We start from the raw sequence: 25,560 nt of genomic DNA, 5'->3' as shown, positions 1-25,560 counted from the left end.
AAAGGAACTGAAATTAAGAGAAGGAAAAGATTGAAGTGTGGCGTCAAGATTGAAAGGAGAAAGAGGTAGAGGGATAGTGAGAGAGGTTGGAGAAGAGAGTAAAAAGAGGCCACTTATCAGATTTAAAATTGGTGAGATGTTCCTTGGGCTGGTCAGTCTGAGGACATGAGGTCGTAGGTGGATCTTTCTCATGGAGCAAAGAGCAGGAGGACAGGGGATTGATGTCCCAAGGGAAGTCCCCCAATCCAAGTCACAGCACCAAAATCTTATCCCGGGTTTTGGCACCAAAATGTCATGCGCGTTCCTGTGAAGAGACCACCAAACGGGCTAAACGGGCTTTGTGTGAGCAATAAAGCTTTTTAATCACCTGGGTGCAGGTTGGCTGAGTCCGAAAAGAGAGTCAGCAACGGGAGGTAGGGGTGGGGCCATTTTATAGGATTTGGGTAAGTAAAAGAAAATTACAGTCAAAGGGGGGTTGCTCTCTGGCGAGTAGGAGTGGGAGTCCCAAGGTGCTCAGTGGGGGAGTTTTTTTGAGCCAGGAAAAGGAATTTCACAAGGTAATGTCATCACTTAAGGCAAGGACGGGCCATTTGCACTTCTTTTGTGGTGGAATGTCATCAGTTAAGGCAAGGACAGGGCATTTTCACTTCTGTTGTGATTCTTCGGTTACTTCAGGCCATCTGGGCATATACGTGCAAGTCACAGGGGATGCGATGGCTTGGCTTAGGCTCAGAGACCTGACACTTAGAGCTTGCAAACACTTGCTTATAATGAGATACTAAAAATATGTTTATACTTTTTGAAATTTGGCCATAAAGCTTACTTTGTCCTGCCAATGAAGGTAAACAGTCTAAGCATTCTCTATTTTATAATCAACCAACTGGGCTCACCTAGTTAAGAGTTTGTACAACCATTGGGATCTTACAATTGTAGTGTTCTCTTATAAATCAAAGCCCAGTAAATTAAAAGAGAATTTATATTGTAAAGCAGATAAGCTAAGGGATAATTGAATCACAAAATAAAAATTTAACTTTAAAGGCATTTTGCAATAGTTCTTTCAATTTCAAACTTCTTTAAAGCATTTAATTATTCTGTTACTTAGCAGAAAAGCTTCAAGTTTACCTTGGAGAACTTAAAACTTCATGTTTCAGAGTCCTTTCCAGTTAAATACAAATCAGAATTACTGTAAAACATAACTGAATTTATTATATAAGAGTAAATTAAAATAGAAATCATTTGCCAGAAAAAAGTAATTTGCAAACAACCTTTCTCTCAGGAATGTGTATTTTGCATAAAGTGAGTTCTTCCTGTAAAACAGAAAGGCATCAGAAAGGAAAAGCATCTGAAATGCACTTTCAGTTTGTCTGTAGCAAGGCCAGGACCAATTCAGAAAGGAAATGTCTGGAATTCTGCTTGGTGTCACTATGCATAGGGGTTAAGATAACAAATTGCCTCGGGCCTGTTTCAGGGCAGCAAAATAAACCAAAGTTGTCTCCAGGGTTGTAAATTCAGAGAATGATGTGGTAGACATGAACATGGAGAAAGAGAACTGGGGCAAATGTTTTTTTAATGTTTGCCGTTGGGCAAGATGTTTTTTTCTTATGAGTTTACTGTTTCTAGTAAATGTGAAATGCTTTATTTCTTTGCTTTATGAACTATTATTATTTAGGCTTAGGCCCCTACAGCGGGGAAAAAAAACCCAGCAGCATATCAGAGAAAGTCATTGTCTAGGGATGGCTGTGAATAGAGTGTAGGGGTTGGATGTTGAGGAAAGGAGGCGGTTGAAGGCGTTGACAGCTCTGCCTCTCCTTTCCCACCTTCAGTGGGACAATATGTTGAATTCAACTGGCATGGTTTAACATGTACTTCTTGTTGTTCTAATTGCACATGGAAGTAAAGTGTAAGCTCTTTAAATGAATCAGATTATGACATTCACTCCCAACATTTGGTAGCTGTTGGGGATGGAGGAAATGTTGATGGAAGGGGGAGTAACTGAGGTTGACCCTGGATGCTACAAAAAGAAGTTCAGGCAGAACAAATCAAAGTCAGCTCTGAGAATCCCAAAAGAAGAAGCAGACTGGGGTAACTGGAGTCATTACAGCTCTTAAGGTGTGGCAAACTAACAGTAATTTTATTAAAATACCAAGGCTAAGAATCACCTGATAAATGGTATCAATACTTTTATTACCATCTGATTAAGAAGAGACAAAAGGTAGGAATCTTTATTCCCCTCATTTTACTTATTATGCCTGTTTACATGGAGTCGTTTCTGTAGGTTCATACCATCTTAACTTTTTTTTTTTTTTTTTTGAGACAGTGATTTTTATTTTATGAGACAGTGTCGCTCTATCACCCAGGCTGGTGTAAAATGGCACAATCTCTGCTCAAGGCAATCTCCACCTCCCAGGTTCAAGCAATCCTCCTGCCTCCCAAGTAGCTGGGATTACAGGTGCATGCCACCATGCCTGGCTAATTTTTGTATTTTTAGTAGAGATAGGATTTCACCATGTTGACCAGGCTGGTCTTGAACTCCTGACCTCAGGTGATCTGCCTGCCTCAGCCTCCCAAAGTGCTGAGATTACAGGCATGAGCCACTGTGCCCAGCCTCATACAGTCTTAAAAATCTATGCCTAAAGTTTTGAGTATATGCTCTTACTAGTATATGCCTACTAAGAGCATATGCTGAAGGATAAAGCAAAGCAGCTCCTTGAGTGTTAGCCTCAGAAGCTCTGAATTCATGATAAAAGGAAAACTTAGAACAAAAGTGTCAGGCCTCTGAGCCCAAGCCAAGCCATCGCATCCCCCGTGACTTGCACGTCTGCCCAGATGGCCTGAAGTAACTGAAGAATCACAACAGAAGTGAAAATGCCCTGGCCCGCCTTAACTGATGACATTCTACCACAAAAGAAGTGCAAATGGCCCGTCCTTGCCTTAAGTGATGACATTACCTTGTGAAAGTTCTTTTCCTGGCTCATCCTGGCTCAAAAAGCTCCCCCACTGAGCACTTTGTGACCCCCACTCCTGCCCACCCTTTGACTGTAATTTTCCTTTACCTACCCAAATCCTATAAAACTGGCCCACCCTTATCTCCTTTCGCTGACTCTCTTTTCGGACTCAGCCCGCCTGCACCCAGGTGATTAAAGAGCTTTATTACTCACACAAAGCCTGTTTGGTGGTCTCTTCACAGGGATGCGCATGACAAAAAGCATACAGGGTGGGCTCGTGAGGATGCATTCTGAGTCAGCTTGGTGTGTTTGGGTAAATCTCCACCTGAAGCCCAGTTGAGGCTGAGTGTCCTCCCTTTCCCAGGAAATGAGCAACTTAAAGCATGACCTTCCAAGAAGGAAAAAGTTTAGTATATTAATGTGTAAGCAACTTTATCCTTCTGCCTTTCCCTTCCTTGCTTATAGCCTTCTGTGACTGGTTGACAGGAATTTTCAAAAGATGTGATTAGCTTTACTTGCAAGAGTTTCAGGGTAATGATGTGTCAGCTATAAACTCATTCAGCTAATCTGAAGGAACATTTGTAGAGCAGGAAAGAACTAGATTCAGAGGTGCTGACTTGTGAAACCTGGTGGTAAGTGATTTCTAGCTAAAAGATCTAAAATTCTAGTTTCCTAATCGTGCAAAGGAAAGGACGTGATGATGAGCAAAGAGAAAAAGAAAACCTAAACATCATCAACGATAAAAATATTTATTCATTTATACCCTCCATGCCCAACGTCTTCCTCTCTCATCAAAATTAGGCAAAGTCAGTATGGTTTCCCACAGAGGTTAGAGGGAAAATGGCTGCAGCCCATTACCCTAGTATGAAGGGCTGCAGGCATGTTTCATTAGGAGCCATGTAGGCACAACACACAGCAGTGTAGAGAAGCAAGGGCTGAACGTGAAAGTCACTGCTGATTAAATAGCAAGCTATGTCTGTGAATGCTGTTTCATTCATTAATTCATTCACTTAATCCTTGTGGATATACACGACATCTGCTGAAAGCAAAACACTCTGGGGAACACAAAATTATAACAGAGCTCACCCTCCCAACATCACCACGTATTCCATTTACTAGGATTGCAAAACAATTTACCCCAGAACTTAGTGGCATTAGACAACTGTTTACGATGCTCATGGATTATGTGGGTCAGGGATTTACTCAGGGCACTGCAAAGATGGCTTGACTCTCTATTGTGGTATCTGGGGGCCTCGGCTGGAAGATTTGAAGGCTGGTGGCTGGAATCATCCGAGGCTTGTTCATTCATTTGTCTGGTCATTGGTGATGACTGTCAACTGAGACCTTAGCTGGCAAATTGGCCAAAACTCCTACACATGGTCTCTCCATGTGGCCTGGGCTTCCCCACAGCATGAAGGTGGGTTTCCAAAGGTCAGTGCCAGAGAGCGAATCAGGCAGAAACTGTGTCTTTTTTATGACCTAGCCTCAGAAGTCACATAGCATCAATTCCACTGTACTACATTGGTCAGGAAGGTCACATACCCTGCTGAAATGGAATCAGAGGGAGCATCAACCCCACATGTTAGTGGAAGAAATAAATGTCAGTCCCGTTGAATGAAAAGCAGATACATATGTATGTGTATATATGTCTATATGAAAACATACATATATGAATATATGGACATATATAAAATCATCTTTGGAAAACACAATCTACCACAATTAATAAAAGAAAAATATCACAGTACAAAATAAAAAGTGATCTGCATTGTGATTATTGTGAAAGCTATGACCTAAGGACTCATATGACTGGAAATATACAAATAAAAAAAAACACATGAGCGTTGTGCTTTCCAACCTTGAATCGCTTCCATATTGCTTCCACTGTTTTCACTATGACTCTCTCATCATCTGCACCATTGTTTCTTTTTTTTACTAAAAATTGGCCTCTGGGATAGTTGTTTCTTTAAACTCAAATTTGTTTAGAAAGCTAAGAAGATATTGCTACAGAAAATAAAATTTATTTTGCCATAATTTATTTGCCATCAAATAAAGGGTAACTTTAAATGTACTAAAAAGTTTTTAAAAGTTATTAGATGCTAGATATACTTCTTTTTTTTTTTTTTTAAGATTCTGAGACTGAAGCAAGCCATTTCTTTGCCAAGGAAACAACAACAACAAACATGTCAGCAGGTGTTACAATCACACTCCTACCAAATGAAGGCTCTCCCCTTGCCTTAATCTGAAAGATTTGATAGAGAAGTGGAAGGAAATGATGCCTATGGTGAAGTGCAGGGATAATAATGGCCACGTCCTTGTACCACCCAGGAGCCTTCAAACAGCTTCCGATAGGATGGCTTTACTTTCTTGGCAAACACTGATCCAGCATGATAAAAATTCCAGATAGTGAAGCATTAATCTGTCCAAAACCAAATTCCTGGGATCTCTGAGGGAGACCATCATCTGGCATGAAATTGATGCTTATTCACTAATAAATGTATTTGTAATCCATCATTTGTCAAAGGCTAAGCTCTTCTCACTCCCTCTGTGTGTGTGTGTGTGTGTGTGTGTGTGTGTGTGTGTGTGTGTGTGTGTTTTCCTCATTAATACTTCCCTGAAAAATCCAATGAACAAAAAAAAGACCTTGACTAGTTGGCTTCTGTATAAAGCCTAACTGCCCCCATTATCTTATTACTGCTCTCCACATCCTGGTGGAATTGACTTTTTGCTTCCCCACTTTGGTATAACTAATGCTCCTGACCATTTCAGGGCCACCCTAAGTCCAGAGCCCCCAGGCAGACTTGCAGTTCTTAGTATGCAGTTATCTAAATCCAATAACATTCATTCCTAAAATTATTATTAGCACTTCCTGGAACCAGTGTTGTACTAGGCTCTAGAAAAGTCAGGGACAGCAAGAGATAAATACCTTCTTGGAATACAAAGAAACGCACTTGGGGCCACAGCTATTTCTCCCCTATAATGTAATTAATTGCTTAGCAACCCCTTGTTTTCTGCTAGAGTATTCATTAAAAAACACTACTTCCTAGGGATTCCTTGGCATTTTTTCTCAGCAGAGATGGTTAGATCATTTTCACAGCTTCTCCACCTGGACCTTTTCTTTGTACTTTACAGCAGTATTGAGAAGGTCTGCAGAGGTTAGGAGGAAGACAAGAACTAGATATTTATCTTTGGGGAATCCAGTCTGTAGCCTTTAACACATTCTTAAGACTTTTAACTAGAGTGTCTTCCTAGGCATGAGGCCAGCATTGACAGATCTTCTTTTCCTTCTTTATTTATAGTCAGCTACAGTGAAGCTGTCTAAACCGGTGGCTCTATGGACCCAGCAGGATGTCTGCAAGTGGTTGAAGAAACATTGTCCGAATCAGTATCAGATCTACAGTGAGTCATTCAAACAGCATGACATAACTGGTAAAGTATGCAGTATCCCAGATATTTCACTCCCTTTCTTTCTCCCAGTCATGATGGCCTTTCCCATACCCTTACCAATGAAACAATATCTTCTTGCTGAAATTTTCTGACATGGGTTTACTTTCAAAGGGGTGATAAATTCCAGATCCATGTGAGCCATGCTATTTAACAAACATACATGGTTATTATAGAAAACTGTGAATTTTGAGCATCCATTGTAAAAGTATATGAGAATCAGGGTGCAGGATTGGGGGATCCTAGAGGAAATAAGAGCACACCAATCAGAGAGAAAGGAAAGAAGGAAGTCTTTCACATGAACTTGGCTATGGAATCACTATGTAGATCTTCTAAGGAGAAAAGGATTCTAAGTAGGAAAATGCTTTTTAAAAAATGTTTAAGAAAAAATGTTTAATGTATATTGACTTCTTTGACTGGGTGAGCTATATACCTGTATCCAATCACGTGAAAGAGTCCAGGGGAAAAGTCAGTTTCCCTGACACTCCTGTCCTCTGGGCATCTGTTTCCCTGTTGACCATCTTCTAGTATCTGCACCTAGCAATGTTGCAAGTTTCCGAAATGGAATATAATAATACTAACTCTCTGCCCTTGGGATGAATACTTTCAAGGCACAGATTACGATTCCATTTAGATCAAGGGTGTTCAAATATTACATGTGGAGGTCAATAAGTACTTGAAAGCAGAAAATAGAACAGGATAGTGAACCATAAAGGACCTTCAGATCAAGTCTCTCAATTGGGGGACAGAGTGAGCAAGATGGAGCAAATATGCCCACTGTGGTAGCCCATCAGAGTAAGGGGGCTTTTCCAGACCTTGCCTGCCCTTTCACCCTAAGATTCTATTTGTATGTGGCCAACACTTCTCTTTTCCTTTCACAAATGGTGCAGTGAAAGATAGGACTGAGGATACACTCTGTAAACCAAAACTGTATAGCTTCAAGGGGGAACTAATGTTAAGAAGTCGTTTCTAGTCCAGATCTTTTTTTCTGGGAAAATGATTTCACTCTGGTGGTAAAGTGACTTGTCATGAAATAGCTGAACACTCTAGATGACAAACCTCTTTCCAAACCCATACGTTCTATCATGACAAATCCTAATCTCTCTTGGTCTGTTCACCCCATTACTATGAAAAGGGACTTGTTAAGCAGAAAGTATTTATTTTTGCAGTTCCGCTCTTAGGCTGTATCTGTGAGATCTAGGGCAGGTCAGTTCACCTTCTTAGAAGAGGTCTTAGTCGGTGGTCTTCTAAGTGTGTTTCATGGACGTGGCCAAAGGGACATGGGTGTGCTTTGGGTAGAGGCGGGTGTGTGAACCAAAGCCGCTCCCTTTATGTCTGTTGTATATATTTGAAACACACAGAAAACTTGATTGATTTTGAAAACTTGATTTAAAAAAAAAAAACTTTTTTAAAACATTTAAGCACTAAATGTTTAAAAAAATGCTGAGCTAGATGATCCTAGATTCCTGCCGACCACATTGATATGTCTAAATATATAGGGAAAACACCCAATTGTAGCTGAAGCTGAGTTAACAAACAAGAGAGTAAAATCCTTCTATTTTAAATATAAAAAGGGTCCTTTATGCATTTCTTCTCTGCCACTCCCAACTAGAGCCAATGGCCCTTTTGGATGAAATCTATGAAATTCGGAAGGCAGCGTGGGTACTTAGTTTCGATTCCAAGTGTCTACATTTCATTTTCTTAGTTCCTCCCTTAAGAGTATAAGAAAAGCCCATCTAGGGTCAGTTATTCTACTCCTAAACGTAATCAATCAGTTAGTAACCATTTGCCTGATTATGGTAGCCTTCATCAGATAATGGCTGCTTAATGTTTCTTAATGCCTGTGCGATAGTAATGGCAAAGCCTTTTTCATGATCTTATTTGAAAGCAGTGTTATCTTTTATTAGGGGTGAGAATTATGAGGTCCCCTTGAGGGAAGGATAAGCATTTATAATGGTTTGAAGAGGATGAGCCTTACAGTCCTCAGAAATAAAGATTCATGCTTCAGTGCGTATGGAATAAATGGTCCCACTTCCCAAGGTTTTCTGCTAAGTGACATGAGGACAGGAGTGTGGAAATGAGGTATGTATTTCAAACAGTTGTCATATGTTTTTGGTGGCAGACTTGGTCTTCATGAAACACACCTGGTATTGGGAAATCATAACTTTCTTGGGATCTTGGCAAGCTGCTTAACCTGGGCAAGTTACTTAACCTCACTTCCTCATCTCCAAAATAAAGATGATAGTACCTGGCTCAGAGAGACATTGTGAACATTAAATGAAATAATATAGGTAAACCACTAAGCTAACCGTTGATTGACTCCTTTTCCATGCTGGCATTGTGCTATTATTCATGTCAGGACTCACCTGGAGGTGTCGAAAAACATGCTGTTATTTCCTTTTAAGGGCAGCCTATTTTCTGGCAAGAAGAAGAAAGCAGGGAATTATTTGGGGACTTAGGGAACAGAGAGAATGATTTCAGATTAACTTTTGGTCTACATCTTTTTGACATTCACCTGTTTGAAACCTCAGAAGACCACTCTCTTCCCCTGTTCTCTGGCCCCTGCCTCTCTAAGAGTGAATGCAAAATACCCAAATGATCACAAGTGCCAAGTGGCCAGAAAATAGCTTTCAGGACTTCAGCCAGTGTGCATTTACCAGCCCTATGATGCTAGAAGCTGTGGGAATCCCAGTACTCTTGGAGGCTGTGATGAAAAGGGCAAAGAGGTTTGTAAAACTCAAGATGTGATGACAGAGCAAACCTCACCAGGCTATGCAGACAAGAGAGTGGCTTTAGAGAGGACAGGGGAATGGTTACAAGTACCAGGTCGCAGCCCAGAGCTGCATCATAGCCTTGTGATTTTGTAAAGGTTGCTGGGTGCACGTCAGCTTTCTTCACCTGCAGAGGAGGAGATGCTAATAGTATCTACCTCATAGTGTTGCTGTGAAGGTAGTCCACAGTCACAATGAGCATACAATGCATGTGAGCTGCTGCTCTTTTCCAAGTGTTGTCCTGATGGTATCTGTGATCACAAAACGATACACACAATGTTGAATTCATCCAGCTTCATTATCCTGGGAAAGGAGGGAAAGGAGCATCTATGGGAAACAAAACATTCTGGGCTGGTAAATGTCCTGTGCTACTCTTTAAGGCTGAAGAAAAGATTGTTCATGTGTCTCTTATTTATGCTTAGATTCTCTTGAGTGCTGCTGTTCTTTTATTTTTCTTAAAGCAAGGATCTCCTATATCATGCTCATTGAGGAAGCATGTTATATCAGTGTTGTATACAAACATCTCTTGATTTAGAGGCACGTGGTCCAGTGATGGTAAATAAAAAAGACATATATTAAATGGAGAGAAAAAGAAGAAGAAAACAGAGAGAGGTTTTCTGCACATAGGTCTGAGTCAAATCCTGCCTGCCCTCTACCCCAGCCTTTGACATGTAATAGAAACATGATGCCACATGATGCCACACGTTAGTTTCTTGTCAGTAAAATGATAATATTTATCTTAAAGAATTTGGGGGAAGATTAAATGGGATGATGAATGTGAAGGGCCTAACTTAATGACTAGCTTAATGACTCATATAGTGGACATTCATTCATCCTTTTAGCAAGTATTTATGGACTATCTACCATATACCAGGTTTTCAGAATATAGTGGTAAATAAAATAATCATGATCCATGTAGGGAAAAAATTGTGCTTCCACGGAAAGCTATGCATTGTCATCTATAGCACAACATTTGGGTTATCTAATTCTTTGATTCTAGGGAGCAACTTTATAACTCTGTGAGTTATAGATAACAGAGAGTAATACAATATAATTTTTGTCCATTGACATGTAAATTCTGTTCCATAGAGGTTCAGTTGACTTCCCTAGCCACTGTGGAAAAGGTGAGTTTTACCTCCCATTTACACATTTATTTCAGTCTTCCTGATCTATAATTGTGTGTGCTGTTCAGATTCTCCTTTGAGCTGGTTTTAACATCTTGCCAGTTTCCTCATTAATAAGTTAAATTAAAATCTTAAAGATGTGTTCACTTCCGTATTTGTATGACAGTCATGATTTTAACCTTTTCTGAAAATTACCCTTTAACCTCAGTTGTTTAAATTGTCTGTATTTGTTTGTACAAAGAGTTCTACTATATTAACATTTGTTTCTGTGTTTATTTGAAGAACCTTAAATTCTAAACAAAATTTTCCCTTAGGTGCTTCAAAGTCTAAGAAAACTTTAGACATATTTTAACCTATCAGTGTTCAAAATCTTTTGCAATATCAAAATTTTTGGTAATTTTATTGTGCCCAGGAGATACCTGCTCTTTGGCGGCAGATGTGTTTAATCAGAAGAGAAGCTACAGTAGACCCCCCTTATCTGCAAGGGAGACATAGCAGGACGCCCAGTGGATGTCTGAAACCATAGATATTACCAAACACTATTTATATAGTGTACACATACATACCTATGATAATTTTTTAAATTAGGTACGATAAGAGATTAACAAGAACTAATGATAAAATAGAACAATTAATAATAATATACCACAATAATAATTAGATAAATATCTCTCTCTGTCTCTTGAAATATCTTATTGTACTGTACTCATCTATTTTCAGACCACAGTTGACCACTAGTAACTGAAACTGCACGAAGCGAAACCTTAGCTAAGGGGGGTGCTGCTGTACTAGTAGCATGAACTCCCTGCAGAAGCACACTTTAAAAAGAACAAGATGGTTAGAACACTGGAGAAGCATTAGGATATATAGACTGAAATCATGAGATTAGGTTTGAAGCAAAGAAATTTGTGTATGTTTCTGTGCTTGCAAGATTCTGTCCCTAGTTTTCTGAGGCCTGGCTTGAAATGCTGATGAGGAGACTCTACTGGGGCCAGGTGTAAGCTCACAGGCACTTTCAGATTCTTTTATGCACAGTCGAGCATCTCTTCAGGTTTGAAGTTTCTTCCTGTGGTGGTTGCTAACATCACCTCATCTCGTTCGGCTTCAAATCCTCTGTCTGTGAAGGGTTCCTTCCCCTGCCAACTTTAAAGACTTGTTTTCAGAGGTGAAGCACTCAGAGCTCCCCAGAATATAAAATATTTTTTAAAAGCTGCTTTGAATGTATAAAGGGTTTCCTTGGTCTACTTCATGGACAAAACATGGGTATCCTTTAGATGTCTGCAAGAATAAATAGTTGTCATATGAGTATCGCTTACAAATGATTCCTATTGATTTATCATATTTCTAAATGATCACCTGCAAAATAGATGTATGCCTCTGGTCCATTTTTTATGCTGCAACTATCACCCACTTGTACTTCTTTTCCTTTTAAAAAATATTCTGAGATGTAGCACCTTGAAATTGGACAGTTCTGCATATGCTATTGAGTAAAGGGAAAAATCACTATCATTTTAGGACCCTTGGAATGTGGCTCCATGCATTTGCTTACACTGTTCTCTTCAGTGCTGATTTTTCTGAGCTGTTCTATTCCTTGATCCTTCTGCGATTGTCTTCCAAGTCTTTTATTATGGTTAGAGTTCCCTGTAGAGACCAATGGGGTCTGTAGTTAACAAATGTCAAAAGAACTAGAATAATTACTTTCTGTAATGCACTTAGGAGAATACTACTTAGTAGAATCCAGTATAACCAAACAAAATGTAGACATATTTAACTATCCAGTGCATTATCTACACATTTTCTCATCTTTATCACTTCCCGTCTGGATATTGTGTTCTGCTTTCCTATATCTTTGTATTTGTTTTTTCACATTTCTTTTTTGTGTGAACTGCTCTATACTTTTTTTATATATATATATATACTTTAAGTTCTAGGGTACATGTGCATAACATGCAGGTTTGTTACATATGTATACTTGTGCCATGTTGCTGTGCTGCACCTATCAACTCGTCAGCACCCATCAACTCGTCATTTACATCAGGTATAACTCCCAATGCAATCCCTCCCCCCTCCCCCCTCCCCATTATAGGCCCCGGTATGTGATGTTCCCCTTCCCGAGTCCAAGTGATCTCATTGTTCAGTTCCCACCTATGGGTGAGAACAACTGCTCTATACTCTTATTGAAACTTGAGCATAATTTTATATTTACATAGTAAAGTTTCTGATATGATTAGAGCATAAGTTGTTTCTCCTAGTTTTCCAATAGAGCCATTGATTTTTCATTTTAACCCCTTTTAATGGAACACTTACTAGCTTTCCAAATTATAAACTTACTAACTTTAAAATATATAATTTATTTCTCAGCATTCTTAAACCAAGGGTACTGAACTTTGTTTTCTTGATGATCCAGGGGAAAAGACCTCTGAGTGTTGGAAACAACTTTAGATGTCATCCAAAGATTTATGGGGTCAATTTAAGAAAAAAAAAAAACCCTTTCAATGAGAAATAAACACAAGTGGTAGGTCAATGGACCTCAAAATACCAGCTCCATTCCTGATAAAAGTCTTCGGAGAGTGTAATTTATATCTGTAGACAAATTTATTTACTAAGAATGTTTCCTCTCTAAATGGATCATCCCAGTCACCACCACAACTGAGCACTGCCTCTTTTAAGGCTTGGCAGAAAGCAGACTAGGTCAGAACACATGTCTCAAGTGAGGACAGAACATGGGACTGGGCTGAATGAGTACCAAATGGAGGGCAGGAGAGAGGCCAAGAGCATTAGTCAGGAAGTCCCTCCACAAGGGAATAGGAAGAATGGAGGCTGAGTGTCCCCCTTACAATATAGCCGCATGTCCCCCTGTGTACCCTTTCTGACATCCCTACTGTGTGTTTGGACAGCCTTTGCTTCAACACCTCCAGGGATGAGCATTTTATAGTTTTAAAAAGCAGTCTGTTTTTCTGTTCAAGATGTTGGATTATTGTGGCGGTGATGGTGGCAGTGGCAGTGGCAGTGGTGGTAGTGGTGGCTGTTGTCAGTGGTGGTGGTGATAGGGGTGATGGTGATGGTGTTTGGTATTGCCTGTACTCCCTCCTCCTTCAAGCTGAAGGCCCACTGAACTACTTTGAAGGGTTCGCAAATGTCATACTCACTACCATCCTGACACCCACCCATTCACCTGAATAATTCAGTTTTCCTTCTGGCTTGAGTTTTAGATACCACCTCCTATAGAAAGCCCTCCTTAGTTCTCTTCATCTGGGTTAGGTATCTCATCTCTAGTTCCCAGGGTAAGGCTTTATGGTAAGACTTATCACAGTAAGTTGGTAGTTGAAAAGTTTAATAAGAAAGTTTATGTTGAAGTTTGACTGAAACACACCCCTAGGTCCTGCTTAGGTTCCCAGGTTAGAAACTCTTGCTGAAGAAAGCTCCTGATGACTGCCCCCATTAGATTCTTGCTTCCTGGCATCAATGAAGCATAATGCTATCTTCCAGTCCCTTCCTTCGTTCTAGTGGACTATTTATTGGATATCCCCAAACGCCTCCTCCCAAGTTCCTATTACCAAATACAACATGTCCAGGTTTCAGACACACACAAAAAATTACAAAGCATGCCAAGAGGTAAGAAAATAACAAACTGAAGAGACAAAGTAATCATCAGAACCAGATTCAGATATGACACAGATGTTAGGTTTATCAAATAGGAAATTTAAAGTAAATATGATTAATATGTTAAAGGCAGTAATGCAAAATGTAAACTATATACCAGAACAGATGACTAATGTAACAGAGAAGTGGAACTAATAGACAATCAGAAGAAAATACTGGAAATAAAAAACACGGTGACAGCGAATAAGAGTGCCTTCAATGGGATCATCCGTAGACTCAACACAGCCATGAAAAGAATCAGTGAACTTGGAGGTAAATCAATAGAAACCACCAACACTAAAATGCAAAGAGTAAAATGAATGAAAACAGCAGAGCAGAACGTCCAGGAATTGTGGGATTATATTAAAAGATGTAACATATGCATTACTAGAATGTCAGAAGAAGAAGAGAAGACAGAATAGTTCAAATAGTAATGACAACAAATTTCCAAAATTAATCACAAACATCAAAGCACATATCCAAGAATTTCAGATAACACCAAACAAGATAAATATTTGAACTGCTTTACACACACACACACACACACACACACACACACACACACCCCAAAGGTAAAATTTTGAAAGGAGTCAGATTTTAAAAACAAACAAACATCACATACCTTAGTTACAGAGAAAAAGAGATAAGAATTACAGGACACTTCTAATGAGAACCTCTTAAGCAAGAAGAAAATGAGTGAAAACTTTAAAGGGTTGAAACAAACAAACAAAAAATTAGCCAATTCTATATCCAATAAAATTATTCTTCAAACATAAAAGAAAAGTAAGGAAAGACTTGCCCAAACAAACAAAAACTGAAGCAATTCAGTGTCAGCAAACTGCCCGGCAAGAAATAATAAAAGTTCTTCAGGCAGAAGAAAAATGATACAGATCAGAAACTGGAATCAATAGAAAGCAAGGAAGAATGTCAAAAATGAATAAATGAAGGTAAAACAAATTCCTTTTTTTTCTTATTAATTGATCTAAAAGCTAACTGGTTAAAGCAATAACAACAATAATACACTGGATTTTATACCATAGAGTTAAGTAAAATGAATAACAGCAATGTCACAAGGATGGAAGGGAGGAATAGAGAATGCTTTGTTATGAGTACCTGCAAATACATGTGAAGAGTAGTGTTATTTGAAAGTGGACTTAGATTACTTACGTATATTGTTAACTGTAAGGCAAATACTAAAAATTTTTTTATAAAGGAAAGATCACTGGTGTGTTGAGAAGATAAAATGAAATGGCATCAAATACTCAGTTAAAATCAGAAAAGGTCAAAGAAAAAAGAGTGAAACAAGAGCAATGAATAGAAAAGTATAAAGATGGTAAATTTTAAGTCTATCAATAATGACCTTAAATGTGAATAGTCTTAACACAGTAGTTAAAAGACAGAGATTGTCAGATTAGGAGCAGAAAAACCTAACTATATGCTCTCTAGAAGAAACACACTTTAAGGACACAGGTTAAAAGTAAAGTATTGGAGAAAGATGTATTACACAAACACAGTCAAGAAACTTATATTGAGTTGAGACAATGCAGACTTTAGAACAAGAGTTAAAAGAATAAAGAGGGCAATTAGGCCGAGCGTGGTGGCTTATGCCTGTAATCCCAGCACTTTAGGAAGCCAAGGCTGGTGGATCACAAGGTCAAGAGATTGAGACCATCCTGGCCAATATGGTGAAATCTGTCTCTACTAAAAATACAAAAATTAGCAGGGCATGATGGCATGCACCTGTAGTGCTAGCTACTCAGGAGGCTGAAGCAGGAGAATCGCTTGAACCCGGGAGGCAGAGGTTGTAGTGAGCCGAGATCATGCCACTGCCCTCCAGCCTGGCAACAGAGCGAGACTCCATCAAAAAAAAAAAAAAAAAAAAAGAGGCAATTACAGAATGATATAGGGTTACATTCTCCACGAAGACATAACAATTCTAAACATTTGCACTCTTAACATAGAGCATCAAAATACATAAGGCAAACACTGATAATATTCAGGTAGAAATTGATAAATTTACCATTACCATTGTAAACTTCAACATCACTCTCTGATGATGTGAACAGCATTGTCAATCAACGAGACCTAACTGGCATCTAGAGAACACTTTATAGTATGTATGTCCAATATACATTCTTCTCAATAGATGCAGAGAAAGCATTTGACAAAATTCAGTGTTGATCTACAATTTTTAAAAAAATTACCAGAAAAGTAGAAATAACAGAAATCTTGATAAACAGCATTTATGGTGAACTTACAGATAACATCACCCTAAATAGTTTAAAAAAAAATTCTCTATAGAATTTGACAAGGACATTAGCTTTTCTTACCTTATTTTTTAAAATTTATTTTTATGTGTGTGTGACAGTGTCTTACTCTGTCACCCAGGCTGGAGTGCAGTGGCATGATCTTGGCTCACTGCAACCTCTGCCTCCCAGGTTCTCGTTCCTCAGCCTCCCTAGTAGCTGGGATTATAGGCATCTGCCACCATTCCCAGTTAATTTTTTGTATTTTTAGTAGAGACAGTGTTTCACAATGTTGGGTCAGGCTGGTCTCGAACTCCTGACCTCAAGTGATCCACCCGCCTCAGCCTCCCAAAGTGCTGGGATTACAGGCATGAGCCACCGCACCTGGCTACTTACCTTCTATTAAATATTGTTCTGAAGACCCTGACCAGTGAAATAAAGCAAGAAAAAGAACTAAAGACAAAAAGATTAGAAAGGAAGAAGTGAAATTATTTTTATTTATAGATCAAATGGTTTATATAAAAAACTGTATGATCTAGAGGTTGAGTGTTATCTAAAATACATGGAACCAGAAGTGTTTTCAGTTTTGTATTTTTTTTTTGGATTTTGGAATATTTGCAGAATACATACCAGTTGAGCTTCTCTAATCTAAAAATTTAAAATCTGAAGTGCTGCAGTGAGCATTTCCTTTGAGCTTCATGCTGGTGTTCAAAAAGTTTTGGATTTTGGAGCATTTCAGATCTTGGATTTTCAGATTAGGGATGCTTAACCTGTACGAAGAAAAAAAAAAATCCTACAAGTACTAATAATATAACTTACTACACGAAATACAAGATTACTATGTAATAGCTAAACAAAATATATCTAAGACTCTACACAGAAAACTGTAAAACATTGCTAAGAGAACTTAAAGATCTAAATAAATGGTGAGATATCCCACACTTGTGGATTAGAAGATTCAATGTTAAAATTCACAATCAATATAACACCAGATTTTTTTTAATTTTACTTTAAGTTCTAGGGTACATGTGTACAACATGCAGGTTTATTACATATGTATACATGTATAACACCAGATTTTTTAAAATAAAGTGAACACATTGATTCTGAAATTTGTATGGAAGTGCAAAAACGTTAGAGTAGTGAAACTCGTATGGAAAAAAGAACAAACTTTTGAGGACTTGCCCACCTAATTTTAAGAATTACTATAAAATAACAATAATTAAGATAATATGATACTGGAATAAAGACTAACTTGTAGATTATAACAGTAGAACAAAATAGAAATGCCATAAATATACTCATATATATATGGCCAAATGTTTTTCAAAAATCGTGCCAAAGCAATTCAATGAGAGAAAGGGTGGTCTCTTCACTACAGGGTACTGGAATAACTGGATAAATGAACTTCAGCTCCTGCATCACACTATACACAACATTTAATTCGAAATAAATAATGGACCTAAATATAAAACTTAATCCTATACAATTTCTAGAAGGAAGCATAAGAGAACATTTTCACACTTAGGGATAGGCAAGGAATTATTAGACATGTCCTCAGAAGCACTTAGTTTAAAAGAAAAACATTGATAAATTGGTCTTTTTATTTCTTTTCTTTTCTTTTCTTTCTTTGTTATTGTTTTTGAGACAGGGTCTTGCTCTGTTGCCCAAGCTGGACTTGAGCTCTTGGCACAAGAGATCCCATGGCTCCAGCCTCACGTGTAGCTGGGATTACAGATGCACACCACCACAATTGGCTTCTAAATGGGTCTTTATCAAAATTGAAAGCCTTCTGCTTTTCTAAGAATCCATCAACGGAATGAAAAAGCCTAGCCACAGACAAGAAGAAAGTACTTTTATTATATATCTAAAAAGAACTTGTATACAAAATACATAAAGAACATTTAAAACTCAAGAAGATAACCAATAATATGGGCAAAAGATTTGAAACCATACTTCACAAAGAAAATATAAGAATGGCCAAAAGGCACATGAGAGTATGCTCAGAAATATTAAGTCATCAAGAAAATGCAAATAAAAACCACAATGAGATAATACTTTTCACCCAGTAGAATGGCTTAAATTCTAATACTAAGCCATACCCATTGTTGCTGCGGACGTGGCACACATGAATCTCTTGTATGTATGTTGTATGTGAGTATAATATGGAGTCACCCGATTTGAAAATGTCAAGTTTCTTATGAAGTTAATCACAAACTTATGAGATGATTCTGCAATTCCACTCTGAGGTATCCACCCAGGAGAAATGGAAACGTATGTTCTTAAAAATTATAGTCCAATAATTTCAAAAGTATCCACCCAGGAGAAATGGAAAGTATGTTCTTAAAAATTATAGTCCAATAATTTCAAAAGAAATTAGAATAGCCAAACATTCTAAACAACCCTTATATCAATCAAGAGGAGCATAAATGAATTGTGTGTTCATACCAAAACCTCTACTCAGCTATAAAAAGGAACCTATTACTGATGCATGCAACGTGAGTGAATCTCACATTGTGCTCGGTGAAACACGTTAAACACAAAAGGGAACATAATATGTGATTCTAGTCATATGGAATTCTAGAGCTTGCAAGATTAACTTGCAGGGATAGCAGTCTAATCATTGGTTGCCCAGAGTAGGGGGTAAAAGGGAGATTGACTGTAAAAGGGAGTGAAAGAGGTGAAAATGTTTTGTATTTTTGTCAAGCATCATCTACTTGATATTTCAAATATGTGGGATTTATTGTATATAAATTATGTCTCAGTAAAGTTAGTTTATAAAAACTTGTGTACTTTTACATTTTTTAAACTACATACCGTTCTTAAAATGAAAAGATAAAAGTGTTATCCTACATTTTTTCCATTCTGTCTATAGGATCGTTTATATTAAAGATGGATGGACAGATGGATGGATAGATGGATGGATGGATATGGTTTTATATTTATCCATAATATAGATAATTATAGATAAAGTTTGAAAATCCATGTTTGCGTTTTTTTTTTTTCACTGAAAGGATAATCTGGAGGTACCAAAGCATTCTTATAAAGAAAGGCATGGTGTTGCCTGTTGTTGAGAGATGACTGCTGACAAAAGAACAATACTCTCTTGTCTTCTCCTTGAAATTCTGCTCGTCTGAGTCTTCATCAGTGCATCCAAGACTTTTGGATTTCATAGACAAGTTAAATTACAGAAAGCGTTTTTGCAAATGACATACAGTTGCCACCTTTTGTATTTTGCCGATTAATATTTTTTAATTAAAAAGTACCCTCACCACCATTTTATAAACCAAAGGAATTTTAACACAAAATACTCATGGTTTCAAGACAGATTTTTGCTTGAAGAAAAAATATACATTATTTTTATTTCTCCCATTTTCATCACAGAACAGCACCAATTTGTAGGCTCACATAAGAAAACCACTGCTCCAAGGACACATTTACTGATACTCTAAATTCAAAATGTATTTAGTGATAATATTTGACAGGAAAAGAGTGGAAATTGTCACTAGATGAACTATTTGTTTCATAGATCAGAACTAGCAGGAATATTCTTACTATGGGAGCAGCCTTGCTTTAGAAAATCCCTGACATCCCTAATAATGCCCATCGTTTCTTGGAGGTTTTCTATGTGCAGGATGCTCTGCTGAGAACCACATGGACTCTAGTTCTGTCCAGTACATGTGATGCCTGTCCGGTGCCTAGAACTGTGTGTAGAACTCCTCAGTACTAAAGAGTTAGTGGCTTTCAACAATCTCGCAAGCTATTGCAGGTGAAGAAGTGAGGCTCAGAGTTCAATGGGTGACTCAAGGTAATTAGAGGAGCTGAGCACTTACCATCAACAGAACCCACCACACAGGCTTGTTGGGAGGATTAAGGAGTTGAAACCCAGACAATATTTAGAACAGTGCCTAGCACATCAAAGGACATCAAGAAATATTACCTATTATCATTACTAGTCAATCATTAGTGAATTGATAATCATTTAATGACACCACTATGAGCCAAACAGTGTGCTGAGAGAGATAAACCGTATCCCATTGCTGTGAAATATTATATAGAAAAGCAGGGCATCATGATGTCATGTTGCAAGGGACCTCCTGTCTCCTTCTTTTCACATGAATAAACAGAAACCCAGAGACTAAACTGATTTGTACAGGGGCACCAGAAAATGTTCAAAGCTTGGTGACACGGCTGTGGAAGAACAGGAGACTCATTCTTATGAAAAGTCCATTAAGTTACTTCACTTAGAAGTAACCAGGGTGGGGTTCTGAAATGGACAAGACATTCTTTTCATGGGTGTGTTTTTCCAACCAAATTCGAGGAGCAGAATGAAGCCCTTATAGCAAGGGACTTGATCTCCTACTGCCTCACCTTTGACCAGATCCAGTTGTGTGTTTTTTTTGTTTTTTTCCCTGTCTTTATTCCACTCTCTAGTCTCCTGTGATAATCACGATACTAAATCAAATATGATCAAACATCTACATCTGCCTCCATTGTGAATGTTGAGCTTTATACCCTGTCAAAGAAACTAAGTCAATTAAGCATGATCCATTCTGTTGTCCCCATTTTAATTAACTCCTGTTTCCATTTGATTTCTTTCTTTCTTAGACAGGGCAAGGGTCTCACTATGCTGCTATGCTGCCCATGCTGGACTTGAATTCATGGGCTCCAGCAGTCCTCCTGCCTCAGCCTCCTGAGTAGCCAGGGATATAGGTGTGCACCATCATGCCCAGCTCTGATTTCTTTTTTATTGATGACTTGTTAATTACTCTGTAAGTTTATTTTTTGGTTTTGGAGTCCAATTGCAAAGCAATCAAAGCAAGCACTGGAGTCAGACTGCAAAATTGGAGACGCCCTCTCCTCTTGGTTTTGCTCCCATTTTCTGTTTAAAAATTAATATACCACAGCCAGGCGCAGTGGCTCACACCCATAATCCCAGCGCTCTGGGAGGCTGAGGCGGGCAGATCACAAGGTCAGGAAATCAAGAACATCCTGGCTAACATGGTAAAACCCCATCTCAACTAAAAATACAAAAAAAATTAGCTGGGCATGGTGGCAGGCACCTGTAGTCCCAGCTACTCAGGAGGCTGAGGCAGGAGAATGGCGTGAACCCAGGAGGAGGAGCTTGCAATGAGCCAAGATCCCACCACTGCACTCCAGCCTGGGCAACAGAGCAAGACTCCATCTCAAAAAAAAAAATTAGTATACCACATGCTCTCTTCCTCTCAAGTCAGAGTTCCCATCCTTACAGAGCCTGCATGTTACTAGGAGATGAAAAATTAGACCTGTTAAAGGCAATCAGCTAAGTAGACCAATGACTCTTTTCCTTTAGATGACATCATTTATGGTGAGGAGTCTGATGTCATGCGTTATTGTTGGAGGAAACTGAAGCCCACACATGTGGGATTGATGATATTTACAATCCTGTGGCACTATTTCAATAAAATACAACTATCTTCAAGAGATCTTGGCCAGCATCCTTTTAGGACACTGTGTTTGATCCCCCATGTTCCCTGTTGAAATTCTTATTAGAGATATTTTTCAATTCTCATATTAACTGTAGGGTAATGTTACTCTTAGATGTTTAGAATACTCTTGGCAAGCTTCGTATCTTTGATACCTATGAAAGATTAGAGAAAGATTGGACTGTGGTGACCTGCAATAGAGTACATTCCATTCATTATTCACGGTGTGTGACCTTGGCCAAGTATGTTTAACCTCACTGAGCCTCAGTTTCCCTTTCCCTAAAATAAAATTATGATAATAGGTATCTTATACAGTTAGTATTGGCTATTATTATTGATCTGTAGTTGTAGGGACCCCACATCAAAGTTTGTGAGACAGCACTTTGCAAGTGGTAAAGAATTATAAACATATATGTGTTACAGATATACATTTGTATGTAAAGAATTATATAAATGCATCTATATACACATATACTTACATGTGTAATTTTTGTTTTTTATTGTTTAGAAGCATCTCAGTAATCTAGTTAAGGCCCTGAAACCTAGCAATTAGTGGTAATTTCTCCAGCCCATGAAAACTTCTCCTTGCCCAGTGTGTTTTTCAGTAATAATGATTATTGTAAATATCAACCCATTTCCTAAACATATACTTAGCATCGAATACTCCCAAAATATTTATCTAGTAATTCAAGGTATAAAGAATTCAGAAATGTGCTTCTTTCCCTTCCTTAAATTATCACCATGTTGGGGAAAACCATATATCTTAAAAAATATGTATTGAAGGTTTATATGCCAGGCAATCCAGGAAGTGTTTTTCATATGTTGTTTAATTTTATCTTCACAATAACCCTTTAAGGTTGGTGTTACTATTAATATTATTATCATTTAACAGATGAGGAAAGTGAGGTTCCAAGACCTTAGATAGCTTTTCACATGTCATACAAGCCCAGAGGTGGCAAAACCAGTATTTTAACCCAGGGCTGTCTGAATCCAAAGCTCATGCTTTGACCTGTACACTCTGAGAGATGGTATCTTATACGTGCAGGTAAGTGATACAGAATATAAGCATTGGGGTGGACATGCTTATAACCCTAGTAAGACATGAGAAGGAACTCTTGTCTATAAGCCTGGTTGACTGGGAAGTCTGCTTAGAGAAGGCTGGATTGATGCTGTGAACATTTTAGAAGGTAAAGCCTCTCAAGATAAATGTAAAACATCTAAAATCTCAAGTTGTGTGTATGTATTTTGTTTACCTCTCAGTGAATTTAAAAAGAAAATATAACAGCCTGTGAGCCATGGACTCACCACTTCAGGGCCTCAGACCCTGCCACTTCACCCCCTTGTGTGTTAGCCACCTGAGTCCCGAAGCTGTTTGGGTTTGTAAACCCTCAGGAGGGAAGAATAAAGGAGGTGAAGATGGATCAGAAGTATAGGTTATAAGCTACATTACAGAATGCTTTGAGGGCCAGGCTAAGGAAATCAGATTTTTGCTCTCTTGGGTATCATTCATTACCCTTTAATGACGTGACATGTGACATCATGGCTTTCTGCAGCCTCGATCCCCTGGGCTGAAGCCCCAGAGCCTCCACACACAGCCTCCCGAGTAGCTGGGACTACAGGTACATACCACCACACTTGGCCTATTTTTTTTTTGTATTTTTCTGTAGAGACAGATTTTCACCATGTTGCTCAGGCTGGTCGAGGAAAAAAAGATGCTCCCTTTCCCAAGGCCAGTGACCTAATTGTGGTCTTCTCCTTGCCTACCATCCCTTGCTCCTCCCACACCAGTACTGTTTTCAGCTGTGTCTCTTCCGGGTCTTCAGAATGTCTCCCTCCACTTTTGCATTTCAGTTTGAAGACATGCTGCATCCTGTATCCATCTCCTCTTCTCTCTTCTGGCTGCCACTTTTCTGGTCTAAATTTTCAAAAACAGAACCATTTAGTCTCTCTTCTTCCTATGATCCTGCCTCATGGCTCTCTATGAAAGTATTCTCCAGTCTTTTTAAACCAGACTGAACCAAGCTGCTTCCTGATTATTGAGAATTAATGCCTACTGAATAAAGTCACAGTTCCTAAGTTTGGCTTATGAGGATTTTTGTCAGCTTCATTTTAACCATTACACCAATCCATCCTGTCCTGAAACCACAGTACATCACTCTCATTCTTGCCTCAGTATTTGCTTGGTGAACTTTTGGTCATTTTCAGGTCCTGACTGTAATTACCCCCCCTCCTCCCTACCCTCTCTGGACCTCTCCAAGCAAAACTAATTTTTCCATTCTGTGTTTGCTTTACATTTTACACAATTAATAAATGAAAGCTATTATTGTTAGGATTATAACACTTCTCACATGATATTAAAGTTATTTGGTTCCATGTTCATCTCCCTCCCACCAGCCCAGAAACTTCTCTAAGGTAGAAATTATGTCTGATTTATCTTACTATCTCTAGCTGTGTTAACCCAGCGCCTGGCATAAAGTAGGCATTTAATAAGTGTTGATTGGATTAAATTGGGTTTGTTCTTCCTTTGATAGTTATAGCATTGAACTTAAAGCCTTTCTTCATTTCTGTTGATAAGAATACTTTGATTCGTCTTTCGGTTTCCTGATTTTGCATCCTTTTCATGAAGCTCATCCTATACTTCCCTATCTGCAGCTTCTTGTAATTACATTACATTGATGTTCCAGTGGGTCTTCCTGTCTCATTCTTGGAGAAGCCCCATTTTACTTTTTTAGAGAACTCCTATTTTGGATCTGTACTAAGCCCCAGAATGTCATCTTCAAGTGCGGCTGAATGACACTCTCCAAATTCTGAGCCCCACGTTCCTTTCGGCAGGTCTTCCCAGGATGTTGTGGTAGACTGTGTCAGAACTTTGCTCAGTGCCAAGAGTGATTGTCGCAGTGCTGTGGAAGCTCACTGAGTCTGCTGAAATTTAAGTCAGGTGCTACTTTGTAGGGTAGAAGCAAATATCCTTTATCTAAAAAGCTTCTATTTAGGGCAGCAGGAGAGAGGCCCTAATCTGTCACACCATAGGTGCATTGAATGCAAATTTCCATGTGCTTCACAAGTAACAAAGTGCAATACAAATACAGTGTTTTGTTTCAGACACCCAAAGTGTCCAAATTTGGATAGAATAATGCTATTAATAGATTTGGGTTTCCAGTCCTTTGTGGCAATTTAGCTAACCCTAAAACTACCTTGGTGACATTGATAGATACAAGCTCAGCAATTACAGCTTAAACAGGAGCAATGAGAATAGTAACTGGCTAAAGTATGATTCCATTAAGCCATATAAAATTGCCAATATTGAACAATTTTTACTAACAAAAGTGGCAGTTTCATTAGTTTGCCATGATAGCAGAATAATGCATTTTATTTATAGTAAGTAGAAAATAAGTAGGAGCATAATATTTATTGAGCATCTACTATGTTCCAAACACGATGTTTAGCACCTTTTATGTATTGAATCATTTAATTTTGATAAAATCTCTAAGACGTGTTATCCATCTCATTACACATGAGGAACCTGACGGGTGAAAGTTATGACTTCCCTAAGCTCACACAGCTAGTAAGGTAAAATAGATAAGACCATATTAGGAGGATTCATCTAAACTGGGTTTTTGCAAACGTATTTTGTAAAGGACCAGATAGGAGAGCCGTTTGGCTCTGTAGGTCATAGGATCTTTGTCACAATTGCTAAACTCCATATTTGTAGTATGTCAATGAAAGAGGTGGCTGTGTTCCAATAAAACTTTATTTACAAAAGCAGGTGGCAGACCAGATTTAGCTCAGAGGGTTGTAGTTTGCCAACCCCTATTCTAACCTTTTCTTCCCTTTGCCCAAATCAAGTCTGTTTCTTCAGTGATATTTATAAAAGAAATTTAGAATTCTTTTCTAAAAATGTGCTACTTTTTTTCCTTTTTACA

The 25,560-nt window shown here is 38.4% G+C and overlaps 1 protein-coding gene across 9 annotated transcripts in view; it reads left to right on the top strand.

Moving 5' to 3' along the window:
- The window catches only part of SAMD12 (sterile alpha motif domain containing 12), a 467,280-nt gene that overhangs the window by 173,069 nt on the left and 268,651 nt on the right, over window positions 1–25,560 (top strand). For 7 of the 9 annotated variants that reach the window (XR_013396953.1, XM_077942866.1, XM_077942868.1 and 4 more), the window contains exon 3: window positions 6,245–6,374. Coding sequence is in view for 8 of the 9 variants with exons in the window: in XM_077942866.1 (XP_077798992.1) it covers window positions 6,245–6,374 (130 nt within the window). In the remaining variant the exon portion in view is untranslated. The remainder of the gene's footprint in view (window positions 1–6,244; window positions 6,375–25,560) is intronic. The other 2 variants (XM_077942870.1, XM_077942863.1) reach the window with 1 other exon arrangement.

The sequence above is a fragment of the Macaca mulatta genome, chromosome 8, assembly GCF_049350105.2.
Source record: "Macaca mulatta isolate MMU2019108-1 chromosome 8, T2T-MMU8v2.0, whole genome shotgun sequence".
In the NCBI taxonomy this organism is placed as follows: domain Eukaryota; kingdom Metazoa; phylum Chordata; class Mammalia; order Primates; family Cercopithecidae; genus Macaca; species Macaca mulatta.
Note: the sequence above shows the minus strand (reverse complement) of the source record. Positions and strands in the feature narration are given on the sequence as shown.